The 16,378-nt window shown below is 39.0% G+C and overlaps 1 protein-coding gene across 9 annotated transcripts in view; it reads right to left on the minus strand.

Moving 5' to 3' along the window:
• Window positions 1-16,378, minus strand: part of MAST2 (microtubule associated serine/threonine kinase 2) — a 262,907-nt gene that overhangs the window by 154,338 nt on the left and 92,191 nt on the right. For 7 of the 9 annotated variants that reach the window (XM_033226564.1, XM_033226569.1, XM_033226568.1 and 4 more), the window contains exon 4: window positions 5,569-5,600. In XM_033226564.1, coding sequence (XP_033082455.1) covers window positions 5,569-5,600 — 32 coding nt within the window. Of the gene's footprint in view, window positions 1-5,568; window positions 5,601-12,060; window positions 12,103-16,378 lie in introns of those variants that run through there. The other 2 variants (XM_033226574.1, XM_033226570.1) reach the window with 1 other exon arrangement.

Consider the following 16,378-nt stretch of genomic DNA (forward strand, 5'->3'; position numbering starts at 1 on the left):
AAGGAGTAAGGAAAGGATCCAGTTTCAGCTTTCTACTTATGGCTAGCCAATTTCCCCAGCACCATTTATTAAACAGGGAATCCTTTCCCCATTTCTTGTTTTTCTCAGGTTTGTCAAAGATCAGATGGCTGTAGATGTGTGGTATTATTTCTGAGGACTCTGTTCTGTTCCATTGGTCTATATCTCTGTTTTAGTACCGGTACCATGCTGTTTTGGTTACTGTAGCCTTGTAGTATAGTTTGAAGTCAGGTAGTGTGATGCCTCCAGGATCTAGAACTAGAAGTCCCATATGACCCAGCCATCCCATTACTGGGTATATACCCAAAGGATTATAAATCACGCTGCTATAAAGACACATGCACACGTATATTCATTGCGGCACTATTCACAATAGCAAAGACTTGGAATCAACCCAAATGTCCATCAGTGACAGACTGGATTAAGAAAATGTGGCACATATACACCATGGAATACTATGCAGCCATAAAAAAAGATGAGTTTGTGTCCTTTGTAGGGACATGGATGCAGCTGGAAACCATCATTCTCAGCAAACTATCACAACAGAAAACCAAACACCGCATGTTCTCACTCATAGGTGGGAATTGAACAACGACATCACTTGGACTCTGGAAGGGGAACATCACACACCGGGGCCTATTATGGGGAGGGGGGAGGCGGGAGGGATTGCATTGGGAGTTATACCTGATGTAAATGACTGGTTGATGGGTGCTGACGAGTTGATGGGTGCAGCACACCAACATGGCACAAGTATACATATGTAACAAACCTGCACGTTATGCACATGTACCCTAGAACTTAAAGTATAATAATAAAAATAAATAAATAAAAAATGAAAAAAGAAAAAATCCTATTTGAAAGGAATCACCAAAAAGAGGCCCCCTCCATAGCACTGGGCAAGAAAAGTCATTCAGGGCTGCTTCAATTATGAAAAAGTAAAATATAAAACTCTTCTAGCCTGGGTAAACAGATACAAGTAACTTTAGAACTTCAAAATCTTCTTTTCACAGATATGTATACTTTGAACAATGTTATCAACTCCCTGAGGTCTGATATTCTAAACTACATTTTTTAATGCATTAAAAAAATACTCAGATGGGTTTAAATAAGAAATAGCTCTCTAAAAATGAAAATGATTTAGTTTCAGGAAGCTACATCTAAAATAAATGGTATAAGCCAGGCCAAAAGAACTTTCATAACCACTTTGCCCCAATAAAGCCCTTATTGTGGCAGGCACAGATGATGTTTGCATTTTGTGTATTGGAATTTAACAGCTCTCTTCCCTAATCTGACCAATGTCACTATAAATGTGTGTGTGTGTGTGTGTGTGTGTGTATTGTATACATATATAAATATGTATACAATACAGAAATATATACTTATATAAGCATATGAATATATACAATATACACATATATATATTTACGGATCTATCTCTATCTCAATATCACTCATTCCAGACTCCTGTTCTCTGCTCAAATGTTGCCTTAATGAGAAAATTCCTGGACAATCCAAATTTTTTTGATTTTTAAAATATTTTTATAGAGACAGGGTCTCACTATGTTGCCCAGGCTGGTCTCAAACTCCTGGACTCCAGCGATCCTCTTGCCTCAGTCTCTCAAAGTGCTGGGATTACAGGTGTGAACCACCATACCCAGCCTAGACAGTTCAATTTAAAATTTAAAATTTCAACCCTCACCCCACAGAAACACACATTCTCCTATCTTGTATCTGGCTTTATTTTTCTTCATAGCAGTAAGTACCATATAACATATCATACATGTTTTTGTCTCTCTTAAGTAGAATGGAAACTCCATGAGCACAGGGACCTTGTCTGTTTTATTCACGACTGTATCTCCAGTATCTAGAATAGTGCCCACATGTAATTGGAACTAAAATAATATAGTATGGTGGATGCATGGATGGAAAGATTTGAGCAAATCACAAAGTGAATGGAGGCAAAAAGACAAAAATACAGTAACTGCTTTTACCAAAAAACATCTAGTAAGTAATAGTGCCAAGACTGAAATCCACATCTGCCTGACTTGCAAACCCAAGCTCTTAATTTTCATGCTATACTTTCACTTACCAATTTGGAGACTTCGGACGAATTACTTGTTGGGTGGAAGAATGTGTATTTTGTATAGTGCCAAGTTGTCACATAAGTCTAGAAACCCATATTTGAGTTCCTGTCCATTTTAATGCAACTAACATATTACGTGGAAAAGCATAGCAATTGAAAGCCTCAAAAATTAATTAACAAAAATGCTCTCTCAAAGGACAAGAACACCAAACTAGAGGCAAATTCTAAATTTCTCTAAGCCCATGAAGGATATGGAAACGGGCCTTTATAACCTGGAATGAGCATACCATAGGATTTGCTCTTGGGAGAACCATTCTGAGAAAGAGGCAAACAGGGACACAAATATAATGACCCCTCCTTCTGACCAAGACTTAAATGACAATTATAGAAACTTTAAAAATTTTCCAGATCAGGCTATGAGGACGAGAAACAGTGGAGCAAATGGTAAGTCACTCATTTTATTAGCATCAGTTTTTCCACACAACTAATTTTGTAGTAATTAAACTTATTCAAGTACTTGTTTTGTGGTTCTTACCTTTTTGTTTTCTTTACTACAAATGCTAAGCAGTACTTTGCCTCCTACTGCACACTCCCTACAAAGACTTGCCCAGTTCTGTGTACAAGAGGGACCATGGAACTTCAATTGTTTGGGGAGATGACTAAGCACAGAGATCAGGTAGCCGATCCCTTCATTTTACAAGTATGGCAATTCAGGTCCAGGAGTGGGAGTTCCTGTTTTAAAGCCACACGTAATTTGTTAGTGGCAAAGCCTGTATCAGTACCCATGTTTCCTTGCTTCATTCCAGAACAAAACTTTTTCTACTCTTCTAATATTAGAGATAAGAAAGGATATTGTTTATATTAAAGAACCGAAAAACTTCTGGCTTACTTAAGTGTAAGCTCTTCAAAAGAGAAGAATTTACCTAATTGAATCTTAACAGCCTCAGAACTTAGATCACTCTACCCAGCACAGAGTAGCCTTTTTTATTTTTTTTATTTTTTTATTTTGACGGAGTACCACTCTGTTGCTCAGGCTGGAGTGCAGTGGTGTGATCTCAGCTCACTGCAACCTGTCTCCTGGATTCAAGCAATTCTCCTGCCTCAGCCTCCTGAGTAGCTGGAACTACAGGCGCACGCCACGACGCCCGGCTAATTTTTTTTTTACTTTTAGTAGAGACAGGGTTTTACCATATTGGTCAGGCGGGTCTCGAACTACTGACCTCAGGTGATCCAACTACCTCGGCCTCCCAAAGTGTTGGGACTACAGGCGTGAGCCATGGCACCTGACCCAGAGTAGATATTAATGTGTATTTACTGAGTGATCAATTGTTTAAATGTGAGTTACTTTATCAAAAAGAGGAGGGAAAATCTATTTCTGACCCTTATTAATTAAACATTTTTAAGGCAGTTAGAGTAGGCTTAACTTTAGATATCACTAAAATAACCAAAAAATTATTTTGATATAATATAAAAATAAGAATACTCCTCCTTCTCCTTCTTCTCAGTAACTCCATTCATTGAGGACACACATTCCTGCAAGAAGCTACCTGTCTCAGGTCTTAATTTATTTCACTTAATACTAAGAAAAGGCAAATCTCAAACAGTTTTCAAATAGAAGGAACCAAAAAAAAAGAGGGGGGGAGGCCAGAAATAGTAGTAAAATGACCAAGTACAAATATTTGCTGACTATGATGCTGAAAAGCTACTCCTTTTCAGTTATGCATACCTACTTGGTGTATCATTCCTCTAAGAGTCCTGGGAGAGCCCTTGCCATTTACAGAAGACTCAGGACACTTGTGAAGCTAGACCTGATATTCACTGCTAGAAACCGAATTTAAAATTTAAAATGTGCCTCTTAAATAATAGAATTCATCCAAATTTAACCCATTAAGAATTCTAAAACTAATATATATTAAAATTAAACTATAATAAAGCACTATACATATATTAAATGATCCTTCTAATAGGCTTAGTAAGAAGAAAACACAGGTAACATTATTTTCATTTTATAGATAAGGCAACTGAGGTTTAGGAAGATAAAGTGATTTGTCTAGGTTTACAAAGCTAGTTAAATGGCATGGTCAAGACTGAACCTTATGAGTTTTCTGACTCAAGTCTCTTCATATCAAACCAAAATAAGCTTTCGTAAACAGCCCAAAAGGCTACACAAAAATCTCAGAGGAAAGTTTAATCACGAGAGCATTTTTCACAAAACAAAATCCTAACATGGACAGTAACAGAAAGAATTACTATGTGTTTCATACATTTAAAAATTGCGGCCGGGCGCGGTGGCTCAAGCCTGTAATCCCAGCACTTTGGGAGGCCAAGACAGGCGGATCACGAGGTCAGGAGATCGAGACCCTCCTGGCTAACATGGTGAAACCCCGTCTATACTAAAAATACAAAAAAAAAAACAACTAGCCGGGCGACATGGCGGGCGCCTGTAGTCCCAGCTACTCAGGAGGCTGAGGCAGGAGAATGGTGTGAACCAGGGAGGCGGAGCTTGCAGTGAGCTGAGATCCGGCCACTGCACTCCAGCCTGGGCGGCAGAGCGAGACTCCGTCTCAAAAAAAAAAAAAAAAATTGCATATGATGTGTACGTAAAGTATACTTAATACATAAATATAAATCTTGTTGTGATCTCCTCCTTAATTAGATCTCTTTTTTTGTTAAGGAAAAGTTTAAAAGCTATTGTTTTATCACAGCTCTATTTCCTTAGGGTTCCCCAAATGTGACTTTACTAGTAAATCATGGTAAAGATGAGTATGTTGTAGGTATATACAGTACAGGTTTTTGGGCCCCAACATAGAGATTTTAATGTATTAAGTTCACACTCTGCACTTTAACAAGCATTCCAGGTGATTCTGATTGGCCAAATTTCTAATACTGCCCCAACCGAATTCCTAGAGGAAAAGCAGTCCAAGAGAATATAAGAAATTAAAATCCAGGGACAAAGACTATTTATTAATCTCCCCTAACCATGAAGCCAGAAAAAAACTAAACAGGTTGGGAACCTATTCCATTCAACGTAGTCTCCAAACTTAGCTGCCCTTGCCTCAACTTATCAGAAAAGTTGGTCTTCTCCTCATACCATGCTACGGGATAGATGTAAACGCAAAGGGTTTCCATTTTAATATTCCTATCTCCTTAGCTTGAGTCTACTAAAACTCAGTAAATCCCAAAGCACAAGTGTAAGACTGTGGTGAACATTTAAGTTGTAACTTTCCCAAAATGTTATGCAAAAACTGAGATAGAGGAGAGATTTGGAGGTGGAGAGGAATGGGGAGGAGGGAAAATCTGACCTAGTGGGAGAAGTCAGTTGGCCTGCTGGCTTCCCTAGCTCAGATACGAGTACACAGAAAGAAATATTTCTGAGCGGGATTCTTCCACATGACAGTGGGAAATGTTCCCAAGAGGGGTTCCTAAGTAGGAGATCATAATCATAATGGTAATAATCATCTACTTACAAGCTGCCTCTTCTTGGAAGGCTCAACTCCTTCTGAAAAACAAAACATACGCAAGTTAGAAATAAGAACCCATCTGAGACCTGTTGGTCTACCTAAATGTCCTAGGAAATTCACAGTATTATCTTAATAATGGAAAAGGTCATATATTTCTAAATAATAACTTTTTCTTTGTCTTTTTTTTGAGATAGAGTCTCATTCTGTCTTGCAGCCTGGAGTGCAGTGGCACGATCTCGACTCACTGCAAGCTCCAATTCCTGGGTTCACGTCATTCTCCTGCCTCAGCCTCCCGAGTAGCTGGGACTACAGGCAACCACCACCACACGTGGCTTTTTTTTTTTTTTTTTTTTGTATTTTTAGTAGAGACGGGGTTTTACCGTGTTAGGATGGTCTCCATCTCCTGACCTCGTGATCCACCCGCCTCGGCCTCCCAAAGTGCTGGGATTACAGGCATGAGCCACCGTGCCCGGCCTCTTAAGACTCAGGCAAACTATTACTTTTTTAATCTTCCTTCCTAAAAGGAATGTCCCATAGTACACATGAAACATTTTTCCCACTAGATGGAACCATCTCCCCAGTGTAGATGACAGGCACGCTAGGCCAGCCGTTAACTGCTGCTGAATTGTAAAGGGCATTAGTGGCAAGCATACAGAAGGAATGAAATGGGATTAGGGCAGTGGGTGATAATTAGAAAATATTTTAGACAAATAAAATAGTATAGGAAATAATATAACAAAGAGATGACTTCACACACCACTGGCATAAGAAATATCCTTTACAATAACAGTTGGGGCCACTGTGACTTGCTTTCCAAGTGTATCAAGTCCCACCTCCTACCAGTCCTAAATTAACAACTATTCTTAATTTGTTTTTTATATTTTCCATATGTGTTTTTGGATTCATAAAAAATTAGTATTGTTTTATATGGTTTAAAATTATATATACATGGTACAATATTATATGTATTCCTCTGCTGACATTAGCCAACATTATGAAAACTGGGACATTCACCCATGTGGATATATTTCACTTTAGTTCACTAATCTTCAGACAGTGGTCCAGTCTATGAATATACCAATATTTATTTATCTATTCTCTAGTAAATGGAAATTTAATTTTGTTTCCATCTTTTTCTTCTCCATTAAAACAATACTCCTGTAAACATTCTTGTAGTTGTTTCCTAGTGCACATGTAGGAAATATTTCTTGGACGTTGAACTACTAAGTCATAAAGTACTGGATATTCCAAATTGTTCTCCAAAACAACTGTCCATGTAAGAAATATATCCCCGATTACACAGTCATGAATACATGTGCTTATATTTTCTTCGAAAAGTTTTATAGATTTGCTTTTTTCTTTTCTTTTCTTTTCTTTTGAGATGGAGTCTCACACTGTCGCCCAGGCTGGCCAATCTCAGTTCACTGCAACCTCCACTTCCTGGGTTCAAGCGATTCTCCTGCCTCAGTCTCCTGAGTAGCTGGGATTACAGGCATGCACCACAACGCCCAGCTAATTTTTTTGTATTTTTGTATTTTAGTATTTTGCCATGTTGGCCAGGCTGGCCTCAAACTCCTGACCTCAAGTGATCCTCCCGCCTTGGCCTCCCAAAGTGCTGGGATTACAGGTGTGAGCCACCACGCCCAGCCGGTTTACTTTTCACAATAAGTTTAATATGCCTTATTTTTGTAAAATTCACCTACTTTACAAAATTATTTTTGCTAAAATTCAGTATTTGATTGCAATTCTTTTGTGTGTTTTTCTAGGTAAATTTACAAACATTCAACTGTACAAATCTTAAATTACTTCATCTCACATACGCCGATTGATAAGTCTGGTAAGTACATATACTCAGATAACCAAAATCTTTTTTTTTGAGGCAGAGCTTCACTCTTGTTGCCCAGGCTGGAATGTAATGGTGCAATCTTGGGGCACTGCAACCTCCACCTCCCGAGTTCAAGCGGTTCTCCTGCCTCAGCCTCCCAAGTAACTGGGATTACAGACATGCGCCACCACGCCCGGCTAATTTTGCATTTTTAGTAGAGACGGAGTTTCTCCATGTTGGTCAGGCTGGTCTTGAACTCCCGACCTCACGTGATCTGCCCGCCTCAGCCTCCCAAAGTGCTGGGATTACAGGCGTGAGCCACTGCACCCAGCCAACCTAAATCTCTATCAAATATCAAAATACAGAACATGTCCATCAATCCAGATAGTTCCACCATGTCCTTTCTTTGTAAATCCCAACAAACCACTATCTTCCTACCCCAAGCAAATATTATTCTCATTATGTTACCACAGATTACTTTTACTTCCTCAAAACTTCGTATGAATGGAACCATACAAATATAAACCTTTTTACATAGGCTTCTTCAACTCAGCATAGTATTTGTGATATTCATCCATGTTGTTGCAAGTAACAATAGCAATATGAATATACACCCCAGTTAACTTATCCTTTCTCCAATTCCATTTTTCAGCTATTAACATTCCTGTAGAGATCGAGACCATCCTGGCTAACACGGTGAAACCCCGTCTCTACTAAAAAATACAAAAAACTAGCCGGGCGAGGTGGCGGGCGCCTGTAGTCCCAGCTACTCGGGAGGCTGAGGCAGGAGAATGGTGTAAACCCGGGAGGAGGAGCTTGCAGTGAGCTGAGATCCGGCCACTGCACTCCAGCCTGGGTGACAGAGCAAGACTCCGTCTCAAAAAAAAAAAAAAAATTCCTGTAACAGGTCTTTTTGACAAGCTATATTTCATTTGTCTTGGGTAAATCCCTAAAAGTGTAAAATTACTTGGTTAAAGGGTAGATATATATGTTTAGTTTTATAAGAAGCTACCAGACCTTTTTCTAAAGTGATTATACCATGTTACACTCCCATGAACAATGTATGAGAGTTTCAACTGCTTCACATTCTAGCTAATACATGTTATGTTTACATTAATAATATAAGAAAGTTCCAACTGCTCTACATTCATGCCAATATATGGTATCAGTTTTTTATATTTTAATAATTTTACATTTTAGCCATTTAGGTGTGTAGGGGTATCTCACTGTGGCTTTAATCATTTTCCTGATGACTAATGATGTTGAGTATCTTTTCATGTGCTTATTAACCATCAATATATATTCCTTTGTGAAGTATCTTAAAATTTTTTTACCTTTTTAAAAATTGAGGCCAGGCGCAGTGGCTCACGCCTGTAATCCCAGCACTTTGGGAGGCCAAGGCGGGCGGATCACAAGGTCAGGAGATCGAGACCACAGTGAAACCCTGTCTCTACTAAAAATACAAAAAATTAGCTGGGCGCGGTTGCGGGCGCCTGTAGTCCCAGCTACTCGGGAGGCTGAGGCAGGAGAATGGCGTAAACCCGAGAGGCGGAGCTTGTAGTGAGCCGAGATCGTGCCACTGCCCTCCAGCCAGGGAGACAGAGCGAGACTCCGTCTCAAAAAAAAATAAAAATAAAAATAAAAAAAAATAAAAATTGAGTTACCTTTTTGCTATTGAATTGTAAGAGTTCTTCATAATCTTCTAAATACAAGTCCTGTGTCATGTATGTTTTGTAAATATGTTCTAATCTGTGGCTTGCCTACTAAAGTTATTGGTGGTACCTTTTTCTTTTTTCTTTTTTTTTTTTTGAGATGGAGTCTCGCTCTGTCACCCAGGCTGGAGCACAGTGGTGCAATCTCGACTCACCGCAACCTCCATCTCCCGGGTTCAAGTGATTTTCCTGCCTCAGTCTCTCGAGTAGCTGGGATTACAGGCACCCATCACCACACCCAGCTAATTTTTGTATTCTTAGTAGAGACGGATTTTCACCATATTGGTCAAGCTGGTCCAGAACTCCTGATCTCAGGTGATCCACCTGCCTCAGCCTCCCAAAGTGTTGGTATTACAGGTGTGAGCCACCACGCCAGGCCAGTGGTGCCTTTTGATGAGTGAAAATTAATTTTGAAGTAATACGTGAGATGAAACTATTCATATGGATATCCACTTATTTCAATACCATTTATTGAAAACATTGTCCTTTCCCTAACAAATTTTTTTGAAACCTTTCTAGGCTCTCTATTGCATCCTACTGATCTATTTTTCTGCCCTATGCAAGCACCACACTGTCATGATTCTGTAGTTTTATATTCAGTCCTGAAGTCGGATTATACAGTCCTTTAACTTTGTTATTTTCCAAGATTGCTTTAGATATTCTAGATTCTTCATTTCAATTTGAATTTCTGAATCCAATTGTTAATTTTTACCAAAAAAAGCCTGCTGGGATTATACATCAATTTGGAAGAAGTGATATCTGAAAATATCAAGTCTTACAATACATGAACATAGTATTTCTCCATTTACCGAGTACTTTAATTACTCTAAGCAATGCTTTACCGTTTTTAACAAAAACTCCTTTTTTTTTTTTTTTTTTGAGACGGAGTCTCGCAGTCGCCCAGGCTGGAGTGCAGTGGCCGGATCTCAGCTCACTGCAAGCTCCGCCTCCCGGGTTTACGCCATTCTCCTGCCTCAGCCTCCCGAGTAGCTGGGACTACAGGCGCCCGCCAACTCGCCCGGCTAGTTTTTTCTATTTTTTAGTAGAGACGGGGTTTCGCCGTGTTAGCCAGGATGGTCTCGATCTCCTGACCTCGCGATCCACCCGTCTCGGCCTCCCAAAGTGCTGGGATTACAGGCTTGAGCCACCGCGCCCGGCCCAAAAACTCCTTTTATGAAGCTCATCCCTAAGTAGATTTTTTAAAGCTATTATAAATAAAGCCTTTTATTTCATTTTTCAATTGCTTGCATGTATATAGAAATGTAATTAATTTTTATATTGACCATGTATCCTATACTTTAGTAAAACCATTATTAATCATAACTTTTGTATATTCCTTAGAATTTTTCTATATAAACAATCATATCTTCTATCAATAGGGAGAGTTTTACTTCTTTCCATTTTCTAGAATTTTCTATAAGATGTTAAATAGAAGTGGTAGATATCCTTGTCTGCCTTCTCATCTAATCTTAGGAGAAAAGCATTTAACATTTTGAATATTTAATATTATGTTAGTTATAGGTTTTTCATGGATAACTTTTTAACAAGTTCTCTTCCTAATTTGTTCATAGTCTTTCTCACACATGGGCATGGATTATGTCAAATACTTTCTCTGCATCTACTGAAATGCTTACATAGTTTTTCTCTGCTGTTAATGTGGCCAATTACAGTGATTGATTTTCTAAGATTAAACTAATTTTGCAATTCTGAGTTAAATTCAAGTTTTTTTTTGTTTGTTTTTTTGTTTTTTTGGTTTTTTTTGAGATGGAGCCTTGCTCCATCACCCAGACTGGAGTACAGTAGTGTGATCTCCACTCACTGCAACCTCTGCCTCCCAGGTTCACGTGATTCTCCTGCCTCAGCCTCCCAAGTAGCTGGGTTTACAGGTGTGTGCCACCACGCCTGGCTAATTTTTGTATTTTTAGTAGAGATGGGGTTTCACCATGTTAGTCAGGCTGGACTCAAACTCCTGACCTCAGGTGATTTACCCGCCTTGGCCTCTCAAAGTGCTGGGATTACAGGTGTGAGTCACCGTGCCCAGCTAAAATTCAACTTTATCAAATACATTGCTAGATTCTATTTGCTAATATCTCATTAATGATTTTTACACCTATTTTCATAAAGGATAATAATCTCTAATTTTCTTATGTCTTTATCAGATTTTTGTATCACAATTATGCCGGTCTCCTAAAACTGACAGGGAACTGTTCCTTACTCCTCTATTTTCTGAAAGAATTTATGTAAGACTGGTGTTATTTCTTCCTTAAATATTAACAGTTTTCACTAATAAAAGTATCTAGGCCTAGAAACTTTTATTTAGGATATTTGCCTGTATATTAGTAAGTAAGACTGGCCTATATACTTTCTCTTCTCAAAATGTTCTTGTCCAATTTTGACATCATATTTCTACTATCCTCATTGCTAAGGTTTCAATGTTTGTGTCTCATCCAAAATTCACATTGGACTTTAAAATCCAATGTGATAGTATTAAGAGGTGGGGCCTGTAGGAGGTGATTAGGTCATGAGGCCTCCTCTCTTGTACATTTTACATTTAGACATATTAAGACAAGGTAGTTGTATGTACAACTATAGAGGTCAGCAAAAAGATCTGGGATAGAGATAGAAATTTGAGATTCATCTGTAAAATATATAGAGAAAGGAGAGTGTACAAGCAGAACTTTAAGGACAGTCCACATTTAAGGGTCTAAGGTGATGAAGGATGAGCCTACAAAGGTGTTTAAATGGTGTGTTTGCAGGGATAAGAGGAAAAACAAGAGAAATGATTAAGGCCTTCGTAAAGCTTTAAGCCAGGCATGGTGATATGCACCTGTAGTCCCAGCTACTCAGGAGACTGAGGCAGGAGAATCGCTTAAGCCCAGGAGTATGAGGCCAGCTTGGCCAACAGAGCAAGACCCCATCTCAAAAAAATCAAAATTAAAAGAGAAAAAAGAGGCTTCATACAGCTTTCAGCCCTTTTTGCCTTTCCATCCTCCGCCATGTGAAGAAACAGCAAGAAGGCACTCGCCACACAAATGCCAGCACCTTGATCTTGGACTTCTCAGATTCCAGGACTGTAAGAAAATAAATGTCTGTTCTTTATAAATTACCCAATCTGTGGTATTTTTTTATAGCAGTATGAACAGACGAAGACATTCATAAAATGTGCTAAGGTAATATATCCTCTTTTTCTACTTTCTGAAACAATCTATATAAAACTGGAAATATTTGTTCTTTGAATCTACATGACAGTTCTGACTTCTTGAATAGTTTAAATGGGTAACATGGTAGAGTATAGTTTTGGCTTAACAATAATAAAATTTTATAAAATGCATATATGCCCCTCTCTGCATTTGTTTAGAGGCATGGAAATGTATCTGTGGAAATTCATCCCTTCCGACTTCCTTACACCTATACAAAAGCCTGCATTTGATGACCAGGACTCCAGATCAGTACCTTCTGTGACAACTAAGGCACGGTGGAACAAGAAGTGCCCTCCAACCACATAAAGATAGTCCAAGGAGCAATGCTTTCCCAAGCCTCCTTTTCCCAGGGAATATTTACAGCAGGTTGGGGAGAAAAGCTACACAATCAGGAAACTTGGCTGAGGCAAGAGTACTCCCATTTAGACAGATAACCATAAATTATTGTACTCATAACCTTCTAGCAACTAGGCTGGTAATACCTGGTAATATATTACAATATCAGGTGAAGCCCATTCCATTCAGCCTTCTCTGATCTACTCATTATCTCTTGACTCTTCATGTTCTTAATGATCTTCCTGATTAGCATTCTGAACACATTCAAGTCTATTCCAGCTTGAGGTAAGGATATAAATTCCCTTAATAACTACACATCCCTCTTCAAACATTGCCTTATCAATTTTATTTCCCTTCACAACCACACTTCTTGAATGAGTTATCTACATCCAACATCTCTAATTTCTCACTTCCTACTCATTCTTCAACACTCTACAAATATCCCCAGATCTTACCACCCCATTTAAACCATTCTTGCCACACTGCCAATGTTATGTATAATGCCAGTGTAATGAAGCATCACTGCATTTTTAGTCCACCTATCTTTTTTGGCTCCACTGCTCAGCAGCACCTGATAGTACCATTCACTCTTCTGTCCTGGAAGACTTTTCTTGCCATGAAGACACATTCTCTTGTTCTTCCTCTTATCCCTGCAAACACACCATTTAAACACCTTTGTAGGCTCATCCTCCATCACCTTAAACTCTTAAATGTGGACTGTCCTTAAAGTTCTGCTTGTACACTCTCCTTTCTCTATATATTTTACAGATGAATCTCAAATTTGTATCTCTATCCCATACTAGACCTCTACAGTTGTACATACAACTACCTTGTCTTAATATGTCTAAAACTCAGCTTATCTTTCTACTCAGTCTCGCTCCTACTCTGTTTTCTATTTTGATGATGGTACCACCAAACCCAGGGTCATTCTTGATTTTTCACTTTCTCTCACTCTCTATATCCATTATTCATCAAGCTCTGTCAATTCTACTTCCAAAATACCTATCTTTAATCTGTCAATTCACTTCTACTTCCCCGGGCACAAGCCACCATCATCCTATAACATCCTCCTAATTGGTCTCCCTTTCATTCAGTTTTGTCCCCCTTGATTAACGTTATATTAATGTAAATATCATATATAGTACCTGTTTTCTGAGTAATAACCCATGTGGGTTTAATGAAATAAATACTGAAGTCAAAAATAACTTTTTTTTTTTTTTTTTTTTAAGATGAAGTCTCGTTCTGTCACCCAGGCTGGCATGATCTCGGCTCATAGCAACCTCCGCGTCCCGGGTTCAAGCGATTCTCCTGCCTCAGCCTCCCAGGAGTAGCTGGGATTACAGGCATATGCCACCATGCCCAGCTAATTTTTGTTTTTTTAGTAGAGATGGGGTTTCACCATGTTGGTCAGTCTGGTCTCGAACTCCTGACCCCAGGTGACCCACCCGCCTCGGTCTCCCAAAGTGCTGGGATTACAGGCATGAGCCACCGTACCCGGCCAAAAATAACTTTTTTAAATGGTTCCTTTCTCTCTTATAATCCTGCAATGGATAAAGTCTAAAATCCTTTCTGTAGTCTACAGGGCACTACTTGGCTGTGACTGCCTCCCTCCTCAGTATCATCTGCACAATTCTCCAGTCTTATTGGAGTTTTGGACTCAGGCTTGCCATGCTTTCTTTCACCTTCAGGTCTTCACACTTACTGTTCTCTTGGTCTGGATTACTTTTCTTTATCTCTTTTTATACCTTCCTGGAGTTCAGTTTAAATTTCGTTTCCTCTGGAAAGTTTTTCTACACAGTTTCCCCTCCAGCCTCCTCCCATATATTACCCAAATATTCCTTTAATTCCTCAATCATACCTACTTTACTCATTATAATTATTTGCTAAATTATCTGTTTTCTTTGACTGTTAGCTTCAGGGGAGTAGGAATTAGTCTTGCTCACAAGGACATTCCTGGCACCCAGCAGAATACCTGGCCTAGAAGGCACCAAATGAATATTGGACGAATAAATCTATGAATCCATCAAGTAAGTAAATGGTTCATACTATTATTGTTATCATCATTATAAGGCACATGATAGGGTCCTGTCTACCAGTTTGGAGTTGCATTGATGAAAACTATCAATTGCAATAATATCAGCAAGAAGTTTTACTAGGGGAAGAATATGTTCTATTATCACATATTATTTACTGACAGTCTCCTGGCTGGTAGTTACTCCACGGAGAGTTGGAATGCTTTAAGAAGAGAAAAATATTAACTAGGAAGAAAATATATGTTAATATCATTTACTATCTAGTCTTAAAGGAACATTATCTCCTGACCTCGTGATCCACCCACCTCGGCCTCCCAAAGCACTGGGATTACAGGTGTGAGCCACCATGCCTGGCCAAGAACACAAAATTTAAAGTTTGGAAAACTAAGTTTCTGTCATGGCTCAAAAACATGTAACTGTGTGACCTGGGATTCCATCTACCTCAAAGGCTTAGATACAGCTGTTGTAAAGGTCAAATAAAGTAATGAACATGAAAATACTTTAGGCCAGTCACAGTGGCTCACACCTGTAAACCCAGCACTTTGGGATGCCGAGGCAGGAAGACTGCTTGAGCTCAGGAGTTCAAGACCAGACTGGGCAACATGGTGAAACCCCATCTCTACAAAAACTACAAAAAATAGCTGGGCATACTGGCATGTGCCAGCAGTCCCAGCTACTCAGGAGGCTGAGATGGCAAGATCACTTGAGCTTGGGAGGCAGTGCTGGAGTACACTGTGATCAGCAGTGAGCCAAGATCACACCACTGCACTCCAGCCTGCTCAACAGAGAGAAATTCTGTCTCAAGAAGAAAAAACAAAAACAAACAAACAAAAACCTTTACTCTATAAATAATGTGTTATTCTCATTTGAGTTTGATAAACAGCTTGATGATATAACCAGGGTATTTCTACATGGTATAAAGAAACTAGGACTTAGAAAAATATGTGAACACAATTCTGCTACTTACTTCCTTATAAAATCTTGGTCAGTCATTAAACCTTTCTAAACCTCATTATTCTTACCTGTTCACCTGAGATAAAAACACCTACTCTGCCTTTCTCACAAAAGTTATTCCTAGGCTTGAATTTTAAAAATAAACTTAAAAGTTTAAAGTAAAACACTTTGGATTAATAATAAGAAATTGGCCAGGTGTGGTGGCTCACACCTGTAATCCCAGCACTTTGGGAGGTCGAGGCGGGAGGATTCCTTGAGCTCAGGAGATCAAGACCAGCCTTGCAACACAGTGAGACCTCGTCTCCAATAAAAAAGTTCAAAAAAATTAGCCAGGAGTGGTGGTACATGCCTGTAGTCCCAACTATTCAGGGGGCTGAGGTGGGAGGATCGCCTGAGACCAGAGGTGAAGGTTGCAGTGAGCCAAGATCACGCCACTAGACTCCAGCCTGGGTGACAGAGCAAGACCCTGTCTCAAAAAAAAAAAAAAAAAATAGGAAGAAGAAATGGAAATTTTTCTAATCTAAACCACCAGAAGCGAAGCTCTAAAGCTAAGTGATACGATGCTATTCTCTAAAAACTAACCCACCCCCAATACTCCATCCCTATCACTCCTCCCCAAATATTCAAGATATATTGCTTTAATAGTCTCCAAAATTTTATTACCATTTGGATCCCTCAAATTGATACATTTTGATACTTTCTGCCAACGATATTTCCCAAAGAGCTTTAAGTAATGTTTGACTACACTGAATAAAA

This window comes from Trachypithecus francoisi, unplaced genomic scaffold (assembly GCF_009764315.1).
Source record: "Trachypithecus francoisi isolate TF-2019V2 unplaced genomic scaffold, Tfra_2.0 Lachesis_group12, whole genome shotgun sequence".
NCBI lineage: Eukaryota > Metazoa > Chordata > Mammalia > Primates > Cercopithecidae > Trachypithecus > Trachypithecus francoisi.